At 35.2% G+C, this 27,379-nt stretch overlaps 1 protein-coding gene across 2 annotated transcripts; it reads left to right on the top strand.

Annotated features, from left to right (window-relative positions):
• Window positions 1–6,230: 6,230 nt before the first annotated feature.
• LOC143245230 (uncharacterized) lies at window positions 6,231–24,668 on the top strand. 2 transcript variants are annotated; one of them, XM_076491348.1, is made up of 3 exons: window positions 6,231–6,538; window positions 17,327–18,699; window positions 22,502–24,668. In XM_076491348.1, exon 2 carries the CDS (start codon window positions 17,327–17,329, stop codon window positions 18,377–18,379), a length of 1,053 nt encoding a protein of 350 aa, XP_076347463.1. In that variant the 5' UTR covers window positions 6,231–6,538; the 3' UTR covers window positions 18,380–18,699; window positions 22,502–24,668. The 2 variants fall into 2 exon arrangements, with proteins under 2 accessions (XP_076347463.1, XP_076347462.1); XM_076491347.1 differs by lacking the exon at window positions 6,231–6,538 and adding an exon at window positions 13,335–13,482 and having other exon boundaries at window positions 22,502–24,667.
• The last annotated feature ends 2,711 nt before the right edge of the window (window positions 24,669–27,379 follow it).

Genomic DNA, 27,379 nt, shown 5'->3' with positions numbered 1-27,379 from the left:
ACAACTTCGTGTAAGTTTGTACTAAGAAAAGATTAACAACAACTTCGTGTAGGTTTGTACTAAGAAAAGATTAACAACAACTTCGTGTAGGTTTGTACTAAGAAAAGAAATACAACAACAGGTTTGTACTAAGAAAAGATTAACAACAACTTCGTGTAAGTTTGTATTAAGAAAAAAATAACAACAACTTCGAGTAGGTTTGTACTAAGAAAAGATTAACAACAACTTCGTGTAGGTTTGTACTAAGAAAAGATTAACAACAACTTCGTGTAAGTTTGTACTAAGAAAAGAATAACAACAACTTCGAGTAGGTTTGTACTAAGAAAAGATTAACAACAACTTCGTGTAAGTTTGTACTAAGAAAAGATTAACAACAACTTCGTGTAGGTTTGTACTAAGAAAAGATTAACAACAACATCGTGTAAGTTTGTACTAAGAAAAGAATAACAACAACTTCGTGTAGGTTTGTACTAAGAAAAGAAATACAACAACTTCGTGTAGGTTTGTACTAAGAAAAGATTAACAACAACTTCGTGTAAGTTTGTATTAAGAAAAAAATAACAACAACTTCGAGTAGGTTTGTACTAAGAAAAGATTAACAACAACTTCGTGTAGGTTTGTACTAAGAAAAGATTAACAACAACTTCGTGTAAGTTTGTACTAAGAAAAGAATAACAACAACTTCGAGTAGGTTTGTACTAAGAAAAGATTAACAACAACTTCGTGTAAGTTTGTACTAAGAAAAGATTAACAACAACTTCGTGTAGGTTTGTACTAAGAAAAGATTAACAACAACATCGTGTAAGTTTGTACTAAGAAAAGAATAACAACAACTTCGTGTAGGTTTGTACTAAGAAAAGAAATACAACAACTTCGTGTAGGTTTGTACTAAGAAAAGATTAACAACAACTTCGTGTAAGTTTGTATTAAGAAAAAATAACAACAACTTCAGTAGGTTTGTACTAAGAAAAGATTAACAACAACTTCGTGTAAGTTTGTACTAAGAAAAGATTAACAACAACTTTGTGTAGGTTTGTACTAAGAAAAGATTAACAACAACTTCGTGTAAGTTTGTACTAAGAAAAGAATAACAACAACTTCGTGTAGGTTTGTACTAAATTATAACAACATTCAAAAGCCAAACATCTTATTATAATTTAGTTGAGACTTCCATAAATTTTTGTTTGTCAATATAAGAAACAATACCAACACAGTATTTTAATTTTTATCAACAGTATTGGTCAAATCTGACAAATTATTGGGATTATGGCCGATAATGTCGATGAAAGATAGGACACCTAACGGATGAATCCGCGCTGTCCAATCATTAGAAGTCTTTTTTAGGCCAGTATATTAATTTAATTACATAAATTATCGACTTAATCTTAATTCTAGTTTATGTATTTTTGATAACAAATTATTGTTAAGCCTAACTATTATATATTAATAAAGTTAACAAACCAGACGAATATTTACACAAACTGTGAATACGAGGAATAGTAAAGAAATAATTACGCGATAAATGATTAATTTATGAAAAACAAGGACTAGCTCGGAAAATACTTCATATGTTTTGTTGTTCTTAACCAAAATGTTCAGGATTCCAGGTTGGCATCTATTTAGAGGAGGAATAACGTATTATAAATACTGGATTTATCTCTTAATGAACCTTAAAAAAACAAAACCGTATTTAGAATTTTATGAACGCTTAATATTTTACGAAATAAATATAAAAGTCTTTCCTTTTTTATTTGTAAATTTCTAAGGTATATTGAGCAGGTATATTAATATTTGATGTACCAGTTTTTGGTTTTCGAGGTGATAAACATTGGTAGCTGTTTACTAAAACAAAAAAAAAAAAACGTACATTGTTATACAGAATGTACTTCAAACTACAGCTCAAACAACTGTTGAAAAGTTAATATTGTTACATTAATTCTAACAGTATATAATGTACTGCCAGCTCAGACAGAGGAATATTTTAGAAATTTAAAGAAATACTTCATGCATGTAGAATAAGAGGTCCGGCATGGCCAAGCGTGTTAAGGCGTTCGACTCGTAATCCGAGGGTCGCGGTTTCAAATCCCGGTCGTACCAAACATGCTCTCCCTTTCATCCGTGAGGGCGTTATAATGTTATGGTCAACCACGTTGTTTGTTTATAAAAGGTAGTTGACAAAATACACCGCCCAAGAGTTGGCGGTGGGTGGCGGTGGGTGGCGATAACTAGCTGCCTTAGTTCTAGTCTTACACTGCTAAATAAGGGACGGCTAGCCCAGATCGTCTCTCGTGTAGCTTTGCGCGAAATTCAAAACAGACTAAACCATCATATGATAGTTATTTAAAATTAAAACTTATGTTTTGAAATAATATTCGTTCTCGATTGGATTGGAATTTTCTGATACGTGTACTATTGCTTTCATTTATAACAGTCTTTAAGACACATATATAAAATTATTATTATTAGGTGTTTATAAAGTAAATCATATGAAGTGCAGATGAAATAATGAAGACCGATGGAAGTGACCTGTGACCGAAACTTTGGGTGACATTATACCTTAGTAACTTGAGATTAAAGTAACCAAGACTTTTTTACGGTTAACTAACACCTCAACAATGAAGTCTTTGTCAACAGTTAACATTTTTTCAGCTAAGTGTCAATAACATGTACTACTAGTGTATTTCCTTTGACTTGGAAGACCAAAATGGGCTTTATTGTTCTTTGTAATGGACCGCTAGCCTAGCCGGACGCTCTTTTCTCCATGTTGAGTCAGGTATACGTGTACAACATGCACATGCATTATAACTCCAGTCAATCTGTACATTTTACTTTATACTTCAAGGTCATAGGCACCATAACTAGCAAACAAACAAATATTCACACAGTGACATACCGGTCTCGGGCAGCAAAAAAAAAAAAAAGTCCACGCTTGGTTTCTCATTTCCGGCAGTTGGGACTTAGCGCCGGTGTGCGGAACCAAAACAGGTGTACATTTCCGCCGTCTTGCAAATCCTCGCTAAGCCTGACGTAAGGTATGTGTCCCAGTTACAACCCAACACCATTTATCGTGTTCTCGAACATAAGTCCTAGAAAGAAAATAATATTTTTCTAACACTTATAATTAAGCCGAATTTCTTGAGGAGTTTGTTTTGAATTTCGCGCAAAGCTACTCGAGGGCTATCTGCGCTAGCCGTCCCTAATTTAGCAGTGTAAGACTAGAGTGAAGATAGCTAGTCATCACTATCCATCATCAACTGTTGGGTAACTCTTTTACTAACGAATAGTGGGATTGATCGTTACATTATAATGCCGCCACGGCTGAAAGGGCGAGCATGTTTGGTGTGACGGAAATTCGAACCCGCTACCCTCGGATTACGAGTCGGGTGCCTTAACCATGCTGAGCCCTCTTGAGGAGTTAAGGCACTTCTTAAATGAGGTTAATAGACACTTATGACTTTGCATATATCATCTGTGTAGTGTTCTTTGTTCAATTACCCCGCTGAGACACCGGTAAGTCTACCGACTTACAAAGGTTAAAATCAGGAGTTCGATTCTCCAGTGAAAACAACAGATAACCCGATGTGACTTTGCTATAAAAAAACACACACTCTCTTTGTTGATACTTTCAAATGTTTTATTTTACAAAACTAAACTTTAAGTATTTGCAAACAAATAGTGTAGTTAAACTTGATCTTGTCGTTAATACGATAGTGCTTTCGTCATCATATATGACGTCACTTTTAAATATACTGTTTTCTCCGTCGCTTACGTAACCTTCAATATTTCAGAGAAATGGAAAGTATAGAGTTAATATTTCTAACAACAGTTAATTTTGGACTTCATTGATCTATAATAACAACAGTTGCTTATTTACATCATTGTTACTTAAATAAAGGGACCTGGCACGGCCAAGCGTGTTAAGGCACTCGACTTGTAATCCCGAGTGTCGCGGGTTCAACTCCCGATTGCACCAAACATTCTCGCCCTTTCAGCCGTGGGGGGCGTGAAAATGTGACGGTCAATCCCACTATTCGTTGGTAAAAGAGTAGCCCAAGAGTTGGCGGTGGGTGGTGATGACTAGCTGCCTTCCCTCTAGTCTTACACTGCTAAATTAGGGACGGCTAGCACATATAGCCCTCGAATAGCTTTGCGCGAAATTCAAAACAAACAAACAAACTTAAGTAAACGATGTATTTACCGATGTATGTTAGAATGACACTTTTGTCTCTTATTATTGAAATCGCGTTAGTCCGTAGTATGGAAGGTTGGACAATAGTGATTACACAGTTGTTTCGTTCAGAACATAGTATAATTTTTAATCTCTTACTCTGAAACGAGCAGAAACTAAGTTAGTTTCAACTGCCTTGGTAATAATTATTTTAAGAGTATTGTACCGTTTGTCCTCAAACCTTGTGGTTAGTGATTTTTGCCTTACCTTGTATAAAAGGGGAGGAACTGGTTAAGTTATTCTCTCCGAATGTCTATTAAGTAGTGATAAAACTGAATTAGAAACCCGAGCGCTTTCGATTGCTCCTGAAGAAGAAAGGTCCACCTTTCGAAAGAGCTCAGGTTATAAGGGTTTCTATTACAGTTTTATATATCAAGACTTTTTGGGACCTACGTGTTTTTAGCACATCATGTCTGTAAGTAGTGATAGGTTTGTATATAACCAGTTGGTTCTGTATCAGAAAGTATCAGTTACAGTTACAGCTAAATAAGCATCTGGTAAAGAAATGTGAAGCTATACATCAACAATGATAAAGGAAGATATATATGTAAAAACAGCTCGTTTGGGTTGAGAAAATATTTTACGTAGAATATTTTCTCAACCCAAACGAGCAGTTTTTACATATATATTTTTCTTTACAATTGGGCTTTTCGACATCACTGATTAATGGTAAAGGAAGGTAAAGTTGTACATCAACAATGGTAAGGGAAGGTTTTGTACATCAACAATGGTACATCACTGATTAATGGTAAAGGAAGGTAAAGTTGTACATCAACAATGGTAAAGAAAGGTAAAGTTGTACATCAACAATAGTAAAGAAAGGTAAAGTTGTACATCAACAATAGTAAAGGAAGGTAAAGTTGTACATCAACAATAGTAAAGAAAGGTAAAGTTGTACATCAACAATAGTAAAGGAAGGTAAAGTTGTACATCAACAATAGTAAAGAAAGGTAAAGTTGTACATCAACAATAGTAAAGGAAGGTAAAGTTGTACATCAACAATAGTAAAGAAAGGTAAAGTTGTACATCAACAATAGTAAAAGGAAGGTAAAGTTGTACATCAACAATAGTAAAGAAAGGTTAAGTCATACATCAACAATGGTTAAAAAAAAGGTGAAGTTATGCATCAACAATTGTAAAGGAAGGTAAAGTCATACATCCACTAAGTTACCTCATTCTGTTCCTACAGCAGGTTTGACTTGACCTGTCGAAAAAAATAACTTTGTCTTTTATCGTTAAGGTTAATTGTCTATCAAAACCACAATTCAATCTAGGGTCTCACTGTTGTGTCTGTGTGGGTTGAAAAAGTGGGGGTATGGGATAATTATGCACAATGGTTTTTGTAATAAAACGAGATCTCGCGGGTTCCTTGATGACCGCTAGAGGGCTTACTGAAAATTCTCTTCCGAATCACAGTTTTTATCGTTATTGCAGGATTTGAAAAATGCAATACTGATCACAATCGGTATTGGAAATAATACGTTTAGCTTGGATATTGTCTGAAAATTTCATTTGAGTCTTTGTAGGTATTGTTAGTGTTAATATGACCCTCTACCCCATCTAATGAACACTTTTAATTAACTCTATTGTTTTTGACCTCGATGAACGTAGCAAAGAGAATGATTAAATCCTGGAATCCACACATCTCGTACTTAATATTAACCAAGCATGAAGTCGACACGCGGCAGCTGAGGTTCCCGCCCCCAAGATAGCTACGAAGCGAAAGCGTATCTCCCCTTTTTCCGCAAGACGTTACTCACTTAGCAGATGAAAACGTTGAGACAAACAGTTTCCGCTCGTCAAGAAGGTGATTAGCATTCGTAAAATTATCTTGACCCGAGGGTATTATTTAGAAATAACTGTAATGATTTGTTTGTTTATTTGTTGTTAAACGAGAAGTTACTCAATGGGTTATCTGTGCTCTGCCCATCGTGGTTATCAAAACCCGATTTTTTTGAGCTATAAATAGTCAGACTTGCTGCTGAACCACTGGGGAACAGCTGCAATGAATCAAGCTAGATTATATATCAAACCTTCCATCCACAAATTAATAGAGGATTGTTTGTCAGGGCTCGCATATAAACTTTCACTTCTGTTTCTTTTTATTTCTTGCCAGATACAGAGCTGCACAACGAACTATATGTGCTGTACCTACTTCAAGAATCGAACATCCGAATTTCAGCGTTAAAAGTCCTCGTGCTGATCGATGAGCCACTGTAGGAGAAGAGTAAATCTTTTAGAAGGGCTGGGCTGTGACAACTACGTCGTGAGCACGACGTAAACGGCTTATTTTGAAAGGTATTCTGGAAGGTATTAAAAGATGTGTCACTTAATACCTATCTCAAAGCCACCTCGTGTGTGTTTGTGTGTTTTCTTATAGCAAAGCCACGTCGGGCTATCTGCTGAGCCCAACGAGGGGAATCGAACCCTGATTTTGCGTTGAAAATCCGAAGACATACCGCTGTATTAGCGGGGGGGGGGCATAAAGCCACCTCCGAAAGGAGTGCATTTTACCTTTTTGTTTTATTTTTATCAACATTACAAGTTCGTGTTTTAAAGTTTCCTCGCGGATTCCAAAGCTTTCGGGATTGTATCCTCTACAATAATGCTTTACAATAACTCAGACCACGTATTGTTCACTTGTAACAAATCGTTTATGGTGTTTCTCAGGATAAATTACCATAGCAGATTGCCTCATGTGGCTTTGCTCTAAGAAAACACACACACACACACACTGATAAATTACCTTGATAAAATTTGACGCAGTGATTAGGCAAGGATGTTTGTTTGTTTTGAATTCCGCGCAAAGCTACACGAGGGCTATCTGCGCCAACTGTCCCTAATTTAGCACTGTAATACTAGAGAGAAAGGGTAACTAGTCATCACCACCCACCACCGCCAACTCTTGGACTACTCTTTTACCAACGAATAGTGGAATTGACCGTCACATTATAACGTCCCTCACGGCTGAAAGAACGAGCATGTTTGATGCGACCGGGATTCGAACCCGCGACCCTCGGGTTACGGGGCGCATGCCTTAACACGCTTGACCATGCCCGGCCATGAAGACAAAGAGTAAAGATATCTGTGCAAGACATGTATATAAATTTTAAACATGAACATTATCCATGCTATCTTCCTTTCGGAAACAAACCGTATTATTCTCACTTAATTTTGCAATATTACGGATACAACTTTTTAGCAATGTCACGGTTACCTAGGCCTTTTTTTTCCCCAGCTCTGTTTATAAAATTTACACTTAATACTGTACTTACTTAATATATTTTCTACATAAATTGCATAAAAGCGAAAGTTTTTTGTTAAGCACAAAGTTATTTTTGCTGTGCCAAACCCTGGAAATCGAACATCGAATTTATATTTATAAAAGAAAAAACAGACCATGTAAAATCTCAGAGACTTCTTGTGGTTCATCACGAGGCACTAAAAGGTTGGAAAAGTAACAGCTCTTAGCGAATGGACTTTGTTTTGCGCACCTCTACCGTCTAAAGTCCCCGGGGGTAAGCGGTGAACTTAAGGTGGTCTTATAAAGCTAAAATCGGAGATTAAAAAAAGCACTTGTAGCCCAAATTGTAGTTTTACAATAAGACGGAAAATGCCACACGAAACTAGTATTTTGGAAGCTTAAGGTTTGTTTATATTTGAATTATAAAAATTTAAATACATCTGTTTATCTCCCCCGCTGGTACAGCGGTAAGTCTACGGATTTACAACGCTAAAATTAGGGTTCGATTTCCCTCGATGGGCTCAACAAATAGTTCGATGTGGCTTTGCTATTAGAATACACACACACACACATCTGTTTACTGTAGTTTTCTCTCTCAAAGCCATTTTGTAAAAAAAAAAAACTGTGTTTCAACTCAGACTGCGACTTTTAAGAAGGAGGTATTTTCTTGAAGGGGGATAGTATATAATAACAAGATCAAAAATAAGTTTCAAATTTTTTGTTTCAAAAACGTATGCATGTTAAGACCATCGCACTTTAAATACATGTTTTGTAAGAAAAAGTTTGTTTGTTCGTAGGTAAGCACAATCCCACATAATGAGCTCTCTGTTCTTAGCCCAGCGCAGGTATAGAAAACTGCTTTCTAGCGTGGTACATCTGTAGACGTTCTGCTGTGTAAAGATAGTGTAAAGTGTATTTTATGAAATTATCCATCAAAGTTATTAGTTTCAAAGAAGTTTCAATAGTGAATCTAGGTGACGTCAGAACCGTCAATGTGTGTGCTTTACTACCTTGAAAAAAATATATAGGGCTTCAAACTATTATGAAGAAAACTGTATTTAATTTTACATATACTAAAGGACCCTGGCACAGCATGAGGGTCGTAGGTTTGAATCCCCGTCACACCAAACATACTCGCCATTTCAGCCGTGGGGGCGTTATAGTGTAACGGTGGGTGGTGATAACTAGCTGTCTTCCCTCCAGTCTTAAACTGCGAACTCAGGGAAGGCTAGTGCAAATAGCCCTCGTGTAGCTTTGCGCGAATTTCAAAACAAACAAACAAACAAACCAAAGGACCCGAGGCAACTATTATAACATAACATGATTTCGTTTTGGCAGAGCACGGGATGTATTATCTAACTATTATGACATAACATGATTTCGTTTTGGCATAGCACGGGATGTATTATCTAACTATTATAACATAACATGATTTCGTTTTACAGAGCACGGGATGTAATATCCAACTATTATAACACAACATGATTTCGTTTTGGTAGAGCACAGGATGTATTATCTAACTATTATAACATAAAATGATTTCGTTTTGGTAGAGCACGGGATGTATTATCTAACTATAACAGCATAACATGATTTCGTTTTGGTAGAGCACGGGATGTATTATCTAACTATTATAACATAAAATTATTTCGTTTTGGTAGAGCACGGGATGTATTATCTAACTATAACAGCATAACATGATTTCGTTTTGGTAGAGCACGGGATGTATTATCTAACAATTATAACATAACATGATTTCGTTTTGGTAGAGCATTAATGTTTACTTATTCTTCCAGTAAACGTACACACACAAAACTTTTCAGTTTTTATAGAATATTCATACCAAATATATGAATCTCGAAATATTGAAAGTACATGTGACACAGAAGGTGGAAATAATTTCTTTTTTTTAATAAATAGACCTCATGAATCAAGTATTAAAATAAAAATTAATAAATTAAAATACGACGTTCCTAAAACCACAAAAAAAAACTCGTAAGATAAAATCAGAAACCACGATACAATTTTATCGCGTTTTCAAAACAGGAAGTGCTATATTCAAAGGAAGAAAATTAACCAATCAAAAGATAAGGATAGTGTAGTGTGCAACATGTAGACAAGGTTGACGACTAAAGTATAGAAAGAACAGCACTGTGTCAAAGAGTATAGTGGAATGTTAATTGAAACAAACAAAATCAATGGTAATAACATGAAACAAAACACGATATTGTAATGGTAATAACACGAAACAAAACAAGATATTGTAATGGTAATAACATGAAACAAAGCAAGATGTTGTAATGGTAATAACACGAAACAAAGCAACATATTGTAATGGTAATAACATGAAACAAAACATGATGTTGTAATGGTAATAACATAAAACAAAACAAGATATTGTAATGGTAATAACATGAAACAAAGCAAGATATTGTAATGGTAATAACATTAAACAAAACAAGATATTGTAATGGTAATAACATGAAACAAAACAAGATGTTGTAATGGTAATAACATGAAACAAAACAAGATATTGTAATGGTAATAACATGAAACAAAACAAGATGTTGTAATGGTAATAACGCAAAAAACACGATATTGTAATGGTAATAACATGAAACAAAACAAGATGTTGTAATGGTAATAACACGAAACAAAACAAGATATTGTAATGGTAATAACATGAAACAAAACAAGATGTTGTAATGGTAATAACACGAAACAAAACAAGATATTGTAATGGTAATAACATGAAACAAAACAAGATGTTGTAATGGTATTAACACGAAACAAAACAAGATATTGTAATGGTAATAACATGAAACAAAACAAGATATTGTAATGGTAATAATATGAAACAAAACAAGATGTTGTAATAGTAATAACATTAAACAAAACAAGATATTGTAATGGTAATAACATGAAACAAAGCAAGATATTGTAATGGTAATAACATGAAACAAAGCAAGATATTGTAACGGTAATAACATGAAACAAAACAAGATATTGTAATGGAAGTAACATGAAACAAAACAAGATATTGTAATTGTAATAACATGAAACAAAGCAAGATATTGTAATGGTAATAACATGAAAAAAAAAATGATGTTGTAATGGTAATAACACGAAACAAAACAAGATATTGTAATGGTAATAACGTGAAACGAAACAAGATATTGTAATTGTAATAACATGAAACAAAACATGATGTTGTAATGGTAATAACACGAAACAAAACAAGATATTGTAATGGTAATAACATGAAACAAAACATGATGTTGTAATGGTAATAACACGGAACAAAACAGGATATTGTAATGGTAATAACACGAAACAAAACATGATGTTGTAATGGTAATAACACGAAACAAAACAAGATATTGTACTGGTAATAACGTGAAACGAAACAATATATTGTAATGGAAATAACATGAAATAAAACAAGATATTGTTTCTTTGGAAGCAGAGTAAACGCAGGTTTGAAAACTTTAATGAGTCGCTACTTACTGAATGAAAATGGACGACATTTTGACTTTTAACCCGAGGCGTTTTTAGGTATAGAAACGGAAATGTTGTTTATTTTTATCCAACAAACAGCAACAGTCAATTACATCTCAAACCTATCAAAGAAATACATAAATACTTACATTTTACGAATGCTTCCATATTACTTTACAATAAAGCTACAGTTTTCAAACTTGTGAGTTCTTAAACGCAAAAACTACAGAAATATCCATAAAAATTGCATACCAAATTAGGGCAGCTTCACATAAAAAAACATGTCATTCACTATTTCCGAAATTATTACATTACTCTATGACATAAGCCTACCAAGAAGTATCAGTAAAGGCGTTGTTAGGATATTGATAGGCATTAAAAATTATTTCTTGTGTTGTAGTTAGGAAGATTTACTCCGTACTCAAGGGTTTGTTTGTTTTTGGATTTCGCGCAGAGCTATACGAGGGCTATCTGCGCTAGCCGTCCCTAATTTAGCAATGTAAGACTAGAGGGAAGGCAGCTAGTCATCACTTCCCACTGCCAGTTCTTGGGCTGTTCTTCTACCAATAGTAGGATTGACCATCACATTATGACTCCCCACGGCTGAAAGTGCGAACATGTTTGTTGTGACGGGGATTCGAACCCACGACCCTCGGATTACAAGTCGAGTGCCTTAACCACCTGGCCATTCCGGGCCTCCGTACTTTAGAGATTTAGACGTTTTGACAATAAAGTTAGGGAAGAACAACCTTTATTCTCGAAGTAATAAAAATAAATTGTTTTAGCGTTTCGGTATAGTGGCTACTCAAGAACTAGGAGTACAAGAACTGTTTTAGGCAAAACAAAAGTTAAATAATATTTGTTGCACAAACTTGAATGAACAATGAAATATTCTTAAACTCTCGAGTTTATAATACCTTGTAGATTTCTTGATAACTACAGATAAAGCGTGGGTATTGTTTCTGCGAATTATCCAATCAATAATTTCCTTTTTCGGAAAAGCATATATTACAATCTGTTTCTTTCTCTTTACACGATTATTATTCACGTCCCAACACAACTGTTCTACGCTTTTCTCAGTATAAGTTCGTTTAGAGTTTCAAATAAACCAAGCTGACCCATATGTCGCGGTGGACTCAGCAGGTAGCTCGATGTGGCTTTGCTGTAAGGAAAACACAAACCCATGTGTCGAAAAAACTTTTGAATACTCGTACAAAGCTATTCTTATGCGAGGACTACCTGGACTAGCCGTCCATAATTTTGAGCTGATAAACCAGAAGGAAATCACCCACCGCCACCTCTTTAGCTACTCTTATCTAACTGATCAATTCGATCTGACTGCTACTTCTGTGGAGAACGCATGGCCTGGAAGTGCTGAATGCGATTTGTTTTTTGTGCGACGAGACGTGAATGCGGGCAAGTACACAGTATGGTCCGTTATCTACTGGACCACACTCGGACCATGTAAAAAAGACAACTGAATTCAGTGTTATAAAGACACACCTTCATACAAATAGATTTAATTAAGAATAGCAACTTATTAATTAAACTAATTAACGTTTTTAAAACACGAAATTCAGTTAACTTTCAATATTTAATTTATGAAAACCACATGAATTGTACACAAATTATGATAAAATAAGTAGTGCAGTTTTAAGCTATATCAGTAGTTGAGAGTAAATAGCTTGCAGTTTTAAGCTATATCAGTAGTTGAGAGTAAATAGCTGGATATGTGGAGACTACAAAACTATTTCCAGTTGCTCCAACTGATGTCTTCTAAGGCTACATTTCAAAAACAGTTAACAAATCAGAATATCACAGTATTGACTGATTACGGAACTCGGTTTGAAATATACTCAACCAATATATTTCATATTATAAATATGTTAGCATTTGTACTTTAACGAATGCAATAGCCTTGAATGACAATGAGGTTTTTATTTACATAACCTCATTTTAATGTGTGTATATATTAGTATTTGCACTTCAATGGATGCTGCAGATTAAGGTTCGTCTTTATTTTACTTAAATAGAACAAATGTAGTTTATATTGTACTGAAAACGTGTGCTTCAGGTAATATGTTACATCAATATTCTTAGCAACGACAGCAGAGATTTATTTAAAAGCACTAGGTTTATATGCCAGCGTAATAACAAACGTCTTAGCTTCAGTATCTATGTTCTTTGTCAAAACCATCCTTGTACCAAAGTAGGGCAAACAGGAAACTAAGCAACAGACTCCAGTTCTCCCCTTCTCAGCTAGATCGGTTATTGGAGATCTCTAAGCCTATTATGGCGACCTTCTTTTAACACGAAGCTTCGTTCTCTTTAGCCAATCATAACAGGTGTACTAGAGTCGAGGCATCACCTACAGGTGAGATTTGACATACACAGCATTCTATAAGGGAGAGCTGAATGTTCGGTTTAGCGACACAGCGGTCCCAGCCTCGGTTCCTCGGCGATTCTCACGTACCCTACTTCTGTGGCTTCCGTGATGATGGACTTCCAAGACGTGAGTGTCGCAAAATTAAATAACTTATTTTTTATTTCTAAATACTGAAACTTTTAATCTCGAGGTATTTGCTCTAGTGGTTCAGCGGTAAGTCTGTGGGTTACGATGCTTAAAACTTGTTTCTCCGCAAACATGATGGTCAGAGCACAAATATTAAATTTTAGCCTTTTGCTTAACAAAACGGAATCAATTTTTAATATTTTCTACAATTTCAACTTTTTTTTTTTTTTTTATTACATGCCTTATTATAACGCATGAAAGAAACAAGTCTTTATTACAATAAGAGCTCAAACTCGACCAGAATGGAAAAAACGTATTAAAAATCAACAAAAACAACCTAACACGTTCGGTGAGTGTTCCAATATTGCCCTGAAGACAAAAAAGCATTTCCCTGATTGGCTCACCAGGTAAATGCCCGACACGGCCAGGTGGTTAAGGCACTCGACTCGTAATCTGAGGGTCGCGGATTCGAATCCCCGTCACACCAAACACGCTCATCCCTTTCAGCCGGGGGCGTTATAATGTAACGGTCAATCCCACTATTCGTTGGTAAAAGAGTAGCCAAAGAGTAGGCGGTGAGTGGTGATGAATAGCTGCCTTCCCTCTATTCTTACACTGCTAAATTATGAACGGCTAGCACAGATAGCAAAATTGAGCAAAATTCAAAAAACAAATGAACACCACCTGAAAGGACTAGAGTTCATCGTGTTTTTATTTTCTTTGTTTCTTTCTTTCATTGTGAAAAAGACAGCAAATGTTATTCGGTTTTTACAGTAATGAAAGGTAAACGAGAGAGAGTGGAGGAAAATAATGAGGGAAAAGCAAATTATACAATATTCTATGTATAAACAATTATTTGGAGGTTAAGGCTTATAAAAACAGCATAATTTATATGATTGCACCTCACTCATGGAATGTTGTATGAGAATATAGAACAGTAGAGTCTGAAAATGGTTAATAGTCAAGGAATGATGTTATATAATGTAGAATAGTAGAGTCTGAATATGGTTAATAGCCAAGGAACGATGTTACATAATGTAGAACAATAGAGTCTCAATATGGTTAATAGTCAAGGAATGATGCTATATAATGTAGAACAGTAGAGTTTCAATATGGTTATTGGTCAAGGAACGATGTTATATAATGTAGAACAGTAGAGTCTGAATATGGTTAATAGTCAAGGAATGATGTTATATAATGTAGAACAGTAGAGTTTCAATATGGCTCTTGGTCAAGAAACGATGTTATATAATGTAGAACAGTAGAGTCTGAATATGGTTATTAGTCAAGGAATGATGTTATATAATGTAGAACAGTAGAGTTTCAATATGGTTATTGGTCAAGGAACGATGTTATATAATGTAGAACAGTAGAGTCTGAATATGGTTATTGGTCAAGGAATGATGTTATATAATGTAGAACAGTAGAGTTTCAATATGGCTATTGGTCAAGAAACGATGTTATATAATGTAGAACAGTAGAGTCTGAATATGGTTAATAGTCAAGGGATGATGTTATATAATGTAGAACAGTAGAGTTTCAATATGGCTATTGGTCAAGGAACGATGCTATATAATGTAGAACAGTAGTCTCAATATGGTTATTGGTCAAGGAACGATGTTATATAATGCAGGACAGTAAAGTCTGAATATGGTTACGGGCAATGAAAGTATGTTACATAGTGTAAAACAATAGAGTCTGGATTTGGTTATTGGTGAAACATTCTTTGCCAGCAATAGGAATTTAAATGGCCCGGCATGACCAAGCGTGTTAAGGCGTTCGACTCGTAATCTTAGGTTCGCGGGTTCGAATCGTGGTCGCACCAAACATGCTCGCCTCTTCAACCGTGGGGGCGTTATAATGTGACGGTCAATCCCACTATTCGTTGATAAAAGAGTAGCCAAAAAATTAGCGGTGGGTGGTGATGGCTAGCTGCCTTCCCTCTAGTCTTACTTTACACTGCTAAATTAGGGACGGCCAGCGCAGATATTCCTCAAGTTGATTTGCGCGAAATTCAAAACAAACAAACAAGAAATTTAAAATGTTTGAGAATAAGTATTTGAAACATTTATAAGAAATATTAACAATGATAGTTGTATCCGGTACTAACAATGATAGTTGTATCCGGTACTAACAATGATAGTTGTATCCGGTACTAACAATAATAGTTGTATCCGGTACTAACAATGATAGTTGTATCCGGTACTAACAATGATAGTTGTATCCGGTACTAACAATAATAGTTGTATCCGGTACTAGCAATGATAGTTGTATCCGGTACTAACAATGATAGTTGTATCCGGTACTAGCAATGATAGTTGTATCCGGTACTAGCAATGATAGTTGTATCCGGTACTAGCAATGATAGTTGTATTCGGTACTAGCAATGATAGTTGTATCCGGTACTAGCAATGATAGTTGTATCCGGTACTAACAATGATAGTTGTATTCGGTACTAGCAATGATAGTTGTATCCGGTACTAACAATGATAGTTGTATTCGGTACTAACAATGATAGTTGTATCCGGTACTAACAATAATAGTTGTATCCGGTACTAACAATGATAGTTGATTATTAACTATTGTATTAACTATCCAGTTTGTTATTTGTATCCGGTACTAACAATGGTAGTTGATTATTAACTATTGTATTAACTATCCAGTTTGTTAATTGTATCAGGTACTAACAATGATAGTTGATTATTAACTATCCAGGTTGTTATTTGTATCCTGTACTAAAAATGATAGTTGATTATTAACTATCCAGTTTGCTATTTGTATCCGGTACTAACAATGATAGTTGATTATTAACTATCCAGTTTGTTATTTGTACCCGGTACTAACAATGATAGTTGATTATTAACTATCCAGTTTGTTATTTGTATCCGGTACTAACAATGATAGTTGATTATTAACTATCAGTTTGTTATTTGTATCCGGTACTAACAATGATAGTTGATTATTAACTATCCAGTTTGCTATTTGTATCCGGTACTAACAATGATAGTTGATTATTAACTATCCAGTTTGTTATTTGTATCCGGTACTAACAATGATAGTTGATTATTAACTATCCAGTTTGTTATTTGTATCCGGTACTAACAATGATAGTTGATTATTAACTATCCAGTTTGTTATTTGTATCCGGTACTAACAATGATAGTTGATTATTAACTATCCAGTTTGCTATTTGTATCCGGTACTAACAATGATAGTTGATTATTAACTATCCAGTTTGTTATTTGTATCCGGTACTAACAATGATAGTTGATTATTAACTATCCAGTTTGTTATTTGTACCCGGTACTAACAATGATAGTTGATTATTAACTATCCAGTTTGTTATTTGTATCCGGTACTAACAATGATAGTTGATTATTAACTATCCAGTTTGTTATTTGTATCCGGTACTAACAATGATAGTTGATTATTAACCATCCAGTTTGTTATTTGTATCCGGTACTAACAATGATAGTTGATTATTAACTATCCAGTTTGTTATTCGTATCCTGTACTAACAATGATAGTTGTTTATTAACCATCCAGTTTGTTATTTGTATCCGGTACTAACAATGATAGTTGATTATTAACTATCCAGTTTGTTATTTGTACCCGGTACTAACAATGATAGTTGATTATTAACTATCCAGTTTGTTATTTGTATCCGGAATACAATGTTTTATTGTCTCTCTAGTACAATAATAATTTCCGGCTCGGAATGCATGACTGCGTGAATAAATTTCGGTTATTAATGTATTTTTTGTAAAACCATTCTGGAAATACGTATTTTTACTGATGGATCATGAATGATGTATACAAAAGAACATTTTTACTTTTTCCTTAGATGTGGCAGGACATTGAAAGTGTTCTACTGAGTGACGTAACTCCTGACCCTCGATATTCAAACATTCTAGCTTCGTTACCGGCTCCCCGACAAGTGGATGTACATCAGAGTGAGAATTGTACACCTACTCACCACGTTACAGTGCCGCCCCATTTTTACAGTCAGCAGACAGAGGGTGGGTTTTGTGTTTCCACTTCCATGAACAACTCCAGTTTCATGGATTCGTGCGATTTCAAAAACTTAAAACCTAATTACAGCGATCAGTACAAGGTTAATACAGAAGAAATAGAACCAGTGAACCGGTATTGCAATGAAAACACGGGACAATACATTTCGGTCTCACAACTTAATAGTGAACCCCAGTACTATGTAGATGTGAATGGATCTTACGACCAGAACATGGCTTCCTCTTTTTCCCGATCTTGGAGCTACGGTCAGCCAGGATCGGTCTTCACTGTTGTTACTCAAATGTCCCCTCCATCATCCCCAGAAAACTGTGGGGATCAGCAACATCCCCAGACAAACGTTCTCTTAGAGACAGTTTCCCATCAAGGGGCCTGTAAAAGAATTCCTGTGACCCACAGATGGCCCTCTCATGTTACTCCTAACAATATGGTTTACCAAAATTCCACACATATGCAGGTGGTGACACCGCCGTCTTCGCCGAACTTGGGTGAGCTTCTAATGAACGGAACATCTTACGGTTCTTCTGTTCCTGGGATCTTTTCACCAACACCATCAATCAAACCACGACGTGGCCGAAGAAGCAGTGGTCGCAAAAAAATAACGGTGCACACTTGCTCTCATCCAAGTTGTAGTAAGACGTACACTAAAAGTTCGCACCTGAAGGCTCATCTTCGGACCCACACTGGCGAGAAACCCTACCAGTGTTCATGGAAGGGCTGTGGTTGGAGGTTTGCACGCTCCGACGAACTGACGAGACACTACAGGAAACACACCGGTGACAGGCCTTTCCAATGTCGTCTTTGTGAACGTGCATTCTCCAGGTCCGACCACCTGTCTCTTCATATGAAGAGACACACCGTAGTTTAAACCTACGGAAGAGACATTTTTGGTTAAAACTCCTAGAATCTCTATTCTGAAGTGTATACTGACTGTAAACACGTTTTTACTTGTGATGCTCCTAGTCGGCCTCATACCTCATATGATAAGCCTAGTCGGCCACATACCTTAGGTAACCAAGTAAAAAAATATATGATTAACTCCCACGATTTTAATTCAGAGACAATATAGTAATTATTTCAAAAAGTAAAAAATATGAGTTCCAAAATCTCGTCCATTAAACTTTCTGTAAGCAAAGATGTTTGGACTGTCCGGTTTGAGAAACAACAAAAGTGACATTATGCACTATGGTAAGGGTTTGAGCTACAGTTATATTACATGTTATAATTGTGTCTTCTTTGTTTACGTTAAGCATAAAACGTTAACAATATCAAAATCAACTGTTCTTCCCGTTTCGAAACTTTAAACATTTCTTGTTGAAAACAAAAACAATGATTTAACTCTTTTATGTCGACCTATAACAAACGTTACTAGAAAGAATTATACAGAAATATTCACATCATATGTAATGTTTATAAACCAGCAATAGATATCCTTGAACAAAAAACAATGTTCCATTACTGGGAACTTATGAAACCGCAAAGAAACACTACACATGTCATATTTAATCACAGATAAACAGACAGACAGATAGCGAAAGACATGGTATGTCATCAGTATGATACAGTCCCTTGATTTAGCTTCATATTTTCACTTCACATTTTCTTAAGGAGATAGATTGAAATATCCAAAACTCCTTTTAACGATAATTGCTTCAAAAATTTACAAATTCTCTTATTAACAGTAGTACACTTTCAACCAATAGAAATTCAGTTCACACCTTTCATCAAGTCATCTTCTATCGTTTTTTATTATAATACATATAATTAGCTAAGTAGTTGGCTACACGACGATAAAAGCCTCACGATGGTAAGTGAGGTAGATATCCCATCAGAGAAACCTCACAGTAATAAGTGAGGTAGATACACGATCAGAGAATCTAACAATGGTAAGAGAGGTAGATACACGATAAGAGAAACCTCACAATGGTAACAGAAATAGATACACGATCAGAAAAACCTCACAATGGTAAGAGAGATAGATACACGATCAGAGGAACCTCACAATGGTACGAAAGATAGAAACACACAAAACTTTACAGTAATAAGTTTGATTTATTTGTTGTTGTTGTCCTACATTCAAACCAAGTTTATTTCAGTGACTTATATTACACCTTCAGCACTCTGCACAAAGAAATGCAAAAATACATTGAAAATGATTACTACAGCAGTGTTGTGAGAAATAAACGTCTTTGATTTATTATTTTACATGTTCATCTCTTGTCGTAATAAATGTTAAGTATTTTTAGCAGAGAGGAACTGTTAACATGTTAAGACATCTAACGCACAAATTATTTATTACATGCACTCTTATTACCAATGTTTAGACATCTCTTACATAGATACGGGTCATGGAAGTTAGAAGACCTTGAATGGAGGAACATTAGCAATATAAAACAATTAAGATACAAATTAGGTATCAGATTTATAAAATGCACATTTTATTTTCGTCTGACCATCATACCCACCCACCCCGTATATTGAAATCCAGTATTAAAAATAGTCACTCCAAAATTTCTCTTTAGTTGGTTATAAAAAACTATTCTTGAAAGCCAATTGAAGAGTAAAAGTAAATATTTATATTTACTGAGACGTGAGCTTTAAGTGTATTTTTGGGCATTTTGAAGAGCATGTTTATCTATACTTTTAAGTTTACTAAAACTAAGCGTTTTGTGTCTCATATTGTTGATAGTATGTTATATACCTCGCGGTTTAAAGGGTTTATAAAAGTAGAATTAATAACTAATAGAAACTGAATACAGAACTGAAGTTACGTGTGTGTGTGTGTGTGTGTGTGAATGGAGTTTGAAACTTTTTTCTTTTGTTTTTACAATTTTTAACTGTGTTTCTTATATCAAAGCCACATCGGACTACCTGCTGAGTCCACCGAGGGGAATCGAACACCTAATTTTAGCGTTGTAAATCCGTAGACTTACCGCTGTACCAGCAAGAGTCTTTAAATGATGTACAGAATGAAAGGGCACTAATCTACAGCACCCTCCGCCTACTCTTGGGATACTCTTCTGTGACCCAGTAGTGGGATTTGACAATCTCTCATCAAAGAGCACTAAAACAGTCCAGATGCTTGTAGTTCGTAGTTGTAGCGGTGGGAGAAACCACTGCTAGACCTGAGAACTGGAAAACAGTCTATCTTTCCAGAAGTGGGTCTCCTGAAAAGGGGGAGAGAGTGGGGTGATGACTGAAAACTTCGAGAGAGTGGAGGTGGTGACTGAGAACTTGGAGAGAGTGGAGGTGGTGACTGAGAACTTCGAGAGAGTGGGGGTGGTGATTGAAAACCTCGAGAGAGTGGAGGTGGTGACTGAGAACTTTGAGAGAGTGGGGGTGGTGACTGAGAACTTCGAGAGAGTGGGGTGGTGACTGAGAACTTCGAGAGAGTGGGGTGGTGACTGAGAACTTCGAGAGAGTGGAGGTGGTGACTGAGAACTTCGAGAGAGTAGAGATGGTGACTGAGAACATCGGGAGAGTGGGGGTGGTGATTGAGAACTTCGTTGAAAGCTTCATAAAAGTTTTCTATTAGAGTGAAAACTTGAATTTGGGTCAGTTTTGTAGATATGAAGTTCAATATAACATGGAAACCAGTAAACAAAACCAAAAAGAACCACAACAATTTGTCACCATCATCTTTTTTTCTCAAGTTTCTGACCCCGTGCACCCAGCTTTTGTGCGGCTCAGCAGGACGTTTCAAGACTTAAAACACTAAAATCCGGTTCAAAATATCAACTGCAAAGATAGCTCATTGAATAGTTTTGGTTTAGATACAAACATAAATTTATATTCAGCTGTCTGATTCGTTTTAAAATATTTATCTACTTACAGAATCTCTCGGTCGGCCATTATATAGTTTTAGGATCTGCAGTGCTTAAATCAGGGGTTCGATTCCATTCTCGATGTTAAGCGTAGGTAGCCCGCCCATTATGTAGTACGGCATTATAACTGTAACAACAATATTTTTATAGAGTCATTAGGTTGAATCGAAAATTCAATTCACTTTGGGAAAATCGGAAACCTATGCAGATTTATGAAGAAACCAGAGCGGGTGCTGATTCTATAGGTTCGTTAAATACAACACACCCACACTATTAAAACATAAATCATTCTGGATTGCAACATTTGTAAGTGATACATCAGTTGAAAATCATGTTACCTCATCTGGTGGATTTGTACGTTCGATGGACGTAATTAGCTAAATAACGTTTCAAAAGACACCATACTTTTGCTTTGATTCAAGCAGCGTGTGTAGTTTTTATTATACACCTTTTTAGTCCAGTTTAGTATTGCAGTTAGTTTTTAGAACTTTCAAGTAGCTTCCTCAGTATTCGGTTAATGTACTTTTTGTGGTTGTCATCTGCCTCGTGACGTGTAAAGTGGCAACAGTCGTTGTTTGGAACGGAACACTTAAACAATGATATATCCTGATGTGGCGACCTATGGTGTGCGGTAACCGTTGCGAATATTTCGAAATAATTATTTAAGAAACACAATATCCTGATGTAACTATGATGTGTGGTAATATTCGTTAACACCTCGAAGTGAAAATACAACGCCACTTCATAACGTAACTTTGGTGTGTGGTACAGTAGTTAGCACTTATAAATTATACATCTTAAAGTAATTATGATGTATAAAAACTGTCATTAACAACTGGTGCAGAACACTCCAGTAATTAACATCTACGTTATATTCTACGCTGTAATGCAAAAGCGAAAGCGTAAAGAGGTAAAACATAATTTATATTATTGTTTTACTGAACCGTCTGATCGCTAGCTTATAATCGCAAATGTTTCTAACTTCACGTTCTAGCTAAATAGGTGTCAAGTTTACTTGAATAATAAATGTCAGTGATCATTCTAACTTTTCCTGCTGTTAAAGGTATATATATAAAAATATGTATACACACATACATATACTAGTTTTTATTTTATATGGATAGTTTATATATGATTTTTCACCGTACTTTAATTTCTCTTTTCAGAATTTGTAATGTGACTGTACCTATAAATCTGGCAGCTGTTTAGCAGTTTGTACTGTTCAGTTACGTAACTACCTACATCAGAATACATCGAGCACGGAATTACGTCAGAATACAGCGAGCACGAACCTACGTCATAATACATTCAACACTGAACTACATCAGAATACAGGAAGCACGAATCTACATTAGAATACATTAGGTACCAACCTATATTGGAATACAGCGAGCACGAATCTACATCAGAATACAGTGAGGAAGCGGAAAGAACCGTTTTTGTTTGGCTTTCTGATAAATCGTGAACAAGCCTAATAGTAACATTTCGTCCGCAGATTGAAATCTAGTGTCAACATTCTTGTAGAATGCATTGTGGTGTATTCCAGTAAACTCATTTCAGACATTGTATACGAAATGAGACGACATCATGATGGTCTGCTGGTTTATATTTTTGTCGTTGAACAAAATCGCGAATAGAGGGCGTGTTGCTTCTTGATAAATTCTTCATATCGATACAGGTATATTTATCACAACTTTATAAATGTGAAATTAATTTTATACGAGCGAAATTTGTATAAATGTTTTGAAGAAAGTGTCTTAATTTCCAAATTAGTATTAAAATTTTTAATTGTTCATAATCTGACAAGTTCAGACCTGTTGGTGTGTATTGAACGTCCAATTTATGTTAAAATTTGTATTTATGTATAAATTATTAAAACATTATTAACGAATTCAGATTTGTTACCACACATTATAGCTTCACAGTATCTAGGCCACCAAGCATTCTACTGACTTAACAACACGAATGTGTTGTTTAACTATTGTATCACAATGTTATATTAATAAATTACGTACGTATATTTCATAAGTGATTCATATACGATACTTTAAAAAGAAGAAAAACGTTGAACGAGGTTTGTGAAATCAAATTAGAGTTTAAAAGTTCGCCAGACATTTTGTGTAACATTTCTACCAGTGCACGTTTCTTTCTATATACGTGTACACATGCAACAAATATTATATTACAAACATTTCGACTTTTGCTTCAGCTGTAGTCGCCATCTTGTATTGAGTATTTCTGGAGGGTGATTCTACCTTGATGTTTTAATAAAATTCCACATTGAAGATGAAGAGAAGGAAAAAAAAATCATCCAACGAATCAGATGTAAAGTTCCAATCTTGTTTCAAAAACCGCTTAATTTCAGAGACGTGTGAACAAATCCTTCTATACTATGCACACATCCAAATAATGTGTATTGTTCCACATTCAGTAAAGTTTTCCTATTCCTTCAGCGATTAGTTACAACAGTAACATCTGAACTTACTACAGGATGGATACGGTTCATATAAACAGATCAACAAGTGTAGAAATCACATAAACACTTGTGGCAAACTGTTAATATATTCAAGAAGGCTCGTTGTACATCAGGTTATACACATCAACTACAAGACAAGTTCATCACTCACTAACTTACAGCTAGTTGTTATCAGGATACACAAATCAACTACAACACAGGTGAATGAATCACCTACCACCTTAAAGTTATTTGTGCATCATGTTACACAGATCAACTACAACATAGATGCATCACTTACTAACTTATTGTAGTTCGTTGAACATCAGGTTACACACATCAACTCCAACATAGGTGCATCAGTTAATAACTTATAATTAGTTGTACACTGGATTGCATCATTCAGCTCTAAAATAAGTGCCTCAGTTACTAACTTATTATCAGTTGTTCATCACGATACACCATCCAACTCCAATACATGTGCATCAGTTACTTTGTGTTTTTTTTAACAACTAACATCACTTATCTCCACAAAAGTTGCATTAATTATCAACTCAATTATTCATTAAGTTATGCCATTCAACATTAACTTACTTTTTGACAGGCTATTCTAATCGCTACAACCGGATTAATTATTAACTAATATGTTTAAAACAATTTTCACAGAGCTGTTAACGAAGTGAATAGGGTCAGCTTACCGTACTTGAACTCTAACATTGACCGAAAACAAAACAAAAAACATGTGTAATGACAGAGTGTCCGAAATGATAAACTTAGTCTATTTTGTTTGTGTTACATTCTTAACATGTATATTAATGAAATTGCATCACTTTATTGATATCCGAATAGATGTATATCATTTTATGTATAACTATTTAGTTTTATATATTCCTCAATAAAAATTATATTTATTCTCTTGGATCCTAGATTTGTCTTTGGTCTTCACGAACAGTTTTAAATATAAAGTTGAAAGTAAACATACTTGTAGTTTTATTTCCTTGTTAAAACTATTGTTAAAAAAAGTAAAATATTAAATATTTTTATAGACAATGTAAATGTAGCTGCGCTACCTGGACGTGAATAGATGAACCATTTATTAAAATATTTATTTAGACCATACTAAGGTGTCAACACGTGACCAAAATACATTTTAATTGCTGTAAAATCGACATTTTTAAAGTTCTAACGACGTTTCATTTTCAAAACTAGTGGAGTTAGGTTTAATCTTTTTCCATGTTTATTCATAACAGCAAAATTAAAAAAAAAACTATTAAAAAGAGTTATACCTATCAACCCAAATTTATTACTAAAAACAAATTAGTAAAATTTACTAAAAAGCTTATAACACCAACAGGAACCTACTGATATTTTGCGAAAGTTGTATTTTCGGAAAGTTTCTAAACAATCTCGACTAATGTCTAGTTCATAGATTAATTCCTTATTCAGGTCTGGCATGGAAGCAATGTGAGGGTCGCGGATCCGTGTCACACCAAACATGTCTGCCCTTTCTGCCGTGAGGGCTTTCAAATGTGACGCTTAGTCCCACTGTTTGTTGGTAGTTCAAGAGTTGGTTATGGGTGGTGATGACTAGCTGCCTTTCCTCTTGTCTACCAAGGTTAGGTATGGATGAATAGCGCAGATAGACCTCGTTTAGCCTCGCGCAAAATTCAAAAACATATAAATAAACAAACCTCCTTATTCTAAACATTTGAAACAAGTTTTAAGAAATGGGAGATTCGAAGCATTGCTCTATTTTTATTTTTAATTTAGCCAACTAGTAAAGTTAGATTATTACATCCAATGAATATACTGTACAAATCGTAATACACTATTCAGACCAGAAAAAAACGTTTTTCATTATCTCTTCACCCATCCTTTTATTTATCTACTTGTTTAGTAATGTGTACACTTTTATGTTAGTTTTTTCGCAAATGTTGACGTCATATGCTGTCAGTGTGATTTAGATTAACAAAATGTTAAGACTTCGAAAAACAAACTTCGGTTTTAACTGTTATTAACTTATAACTGTAAACTACCAAGTTATATCACCCTCCCTCAGTGGCTCAGCGGTATGTCTGCGTACTTACAACGCTAAAAACGGGGTTTCGATCCCCGTGGTGGGCAGAGCACGGAAAGCACAGTGTGTAACTTTGTGCTTAATTCAAACCAACAACAACCAATTTAGATCAAAAATAGAATTAAAAACCAGACTGTTAATGACTATATCTAATTAAGTATAAGTATTTTGCTTACTTCCTTGTGGAGATTACAATATATTCCTTCATCATTTCTGTGTATCCTAGTTCTTAACGATGTTTTTTTTTTCTCGGCCGTAAACCCAATAATAGTTCACGAGGTTTTACCGGTTTAGGAGATTAGGGTTAGCCATAAATACATATATTAAGGTCACAATCCAAAATAATCTGTATAATAAAAAACAATAAACCCTTATACAGTGGAACCCCTCTAAGCGGCCACCCCTCAGATTCGGTCACCCCTAGAAAGCGGTCATTCAGTCACGGTCCCTTTTTTGTTTACATAATCCCTAATTATGTACAGTGGAACCCCTCTAATCAGGCCAGTTTGTCTCAGTCCCGAAGGTGGCTGCTTTAGAGGGATTCCATTGTATTTAAATATTCTAACCAATACAGTTGATTAAAATAACATTAAAGGACGAACGCAGCATATTATCTCACAGCTTACACAAATATTAGTTGATAATAACTGTATTGACGCGAGATGTTGGAGTAACAGCTCTGAAACCTTCGGTTGATGTTAATTTCATTTTTCAAAGTAATGTGTTTTGTTTCCAATACTATTCAGCATGACTAACTCCTGGTCATAGAGCATGTTAGATTATTAACTATTGACCATGCTCCCCATGCTTAAGGCAGAGAATGACTAACATGTAGCTGTCGTAGATTTGACTGAATAAGAAGGCCGTGATATCCTATGTTCTTTATCACGTTGGATGAAAATGGGTAACGTTTAATCGTCGTACATCTAACTGGATGAGCAAGTTGCTTTCTGCTAACTATATTCAACCATAATGGTTGAGATTGATTAAGATTTAATTCTAGTGAACCTAACTGCTTCATAGAGCTGTCTTATTGTATCTTTATCATCTTCAACAGTAGTTTGTTTTGAATTTCGCGCAAAACTACATGAGAGCTAACTGCCCCTATTTTTGCAGTGTAATACTAGAGGGAAGGGAGCTAGTCATCACATCCCACCGCCAACTCTTGGGCTACTCTTTTACCAACGAATAATGGGATTGATGGTCACATTATAACGCCTCACGGCTGAAAGGGCGAGCATGTTTTATATGACGGGGATTTGAACCCGCGACCCTCAGATTGCGAGTCGAGTGCCTTAACCACCTGGCCATGCCGGGCCTCAACAGTGGTTACCAAGAACGCCAGTTTACTGTCTTGATAAAGAAAATATTAAGAATATATATATATATATATATATATATCACATCAGACATAGTAAAGATTTGGTATTAATATATAGAAATAACGATGCTCCATAATATTTAATCACTGAAAGGCAGAGCGAATTTACAACAATAGTTTAATATCTTGGG

This window comes from Tachypleus tridentatus, chromosome 2 (assembly GCF_004210375.1).
Source record: "Tachypleus tridentatus isolate NWPU-2018 chromosome 2, ASM421037v1, whole genome shotgun sequence".
Taxonomy (NCBI): Eukaryota; Metazoa; Arthropoda; class Merostomata; order Xiphosura; family Limulidae; genus Tachypleus; species Tachypleus tridentatus.
This window is presented reverse-complemented; position numbering and strand designations above follow the sequence as displayed.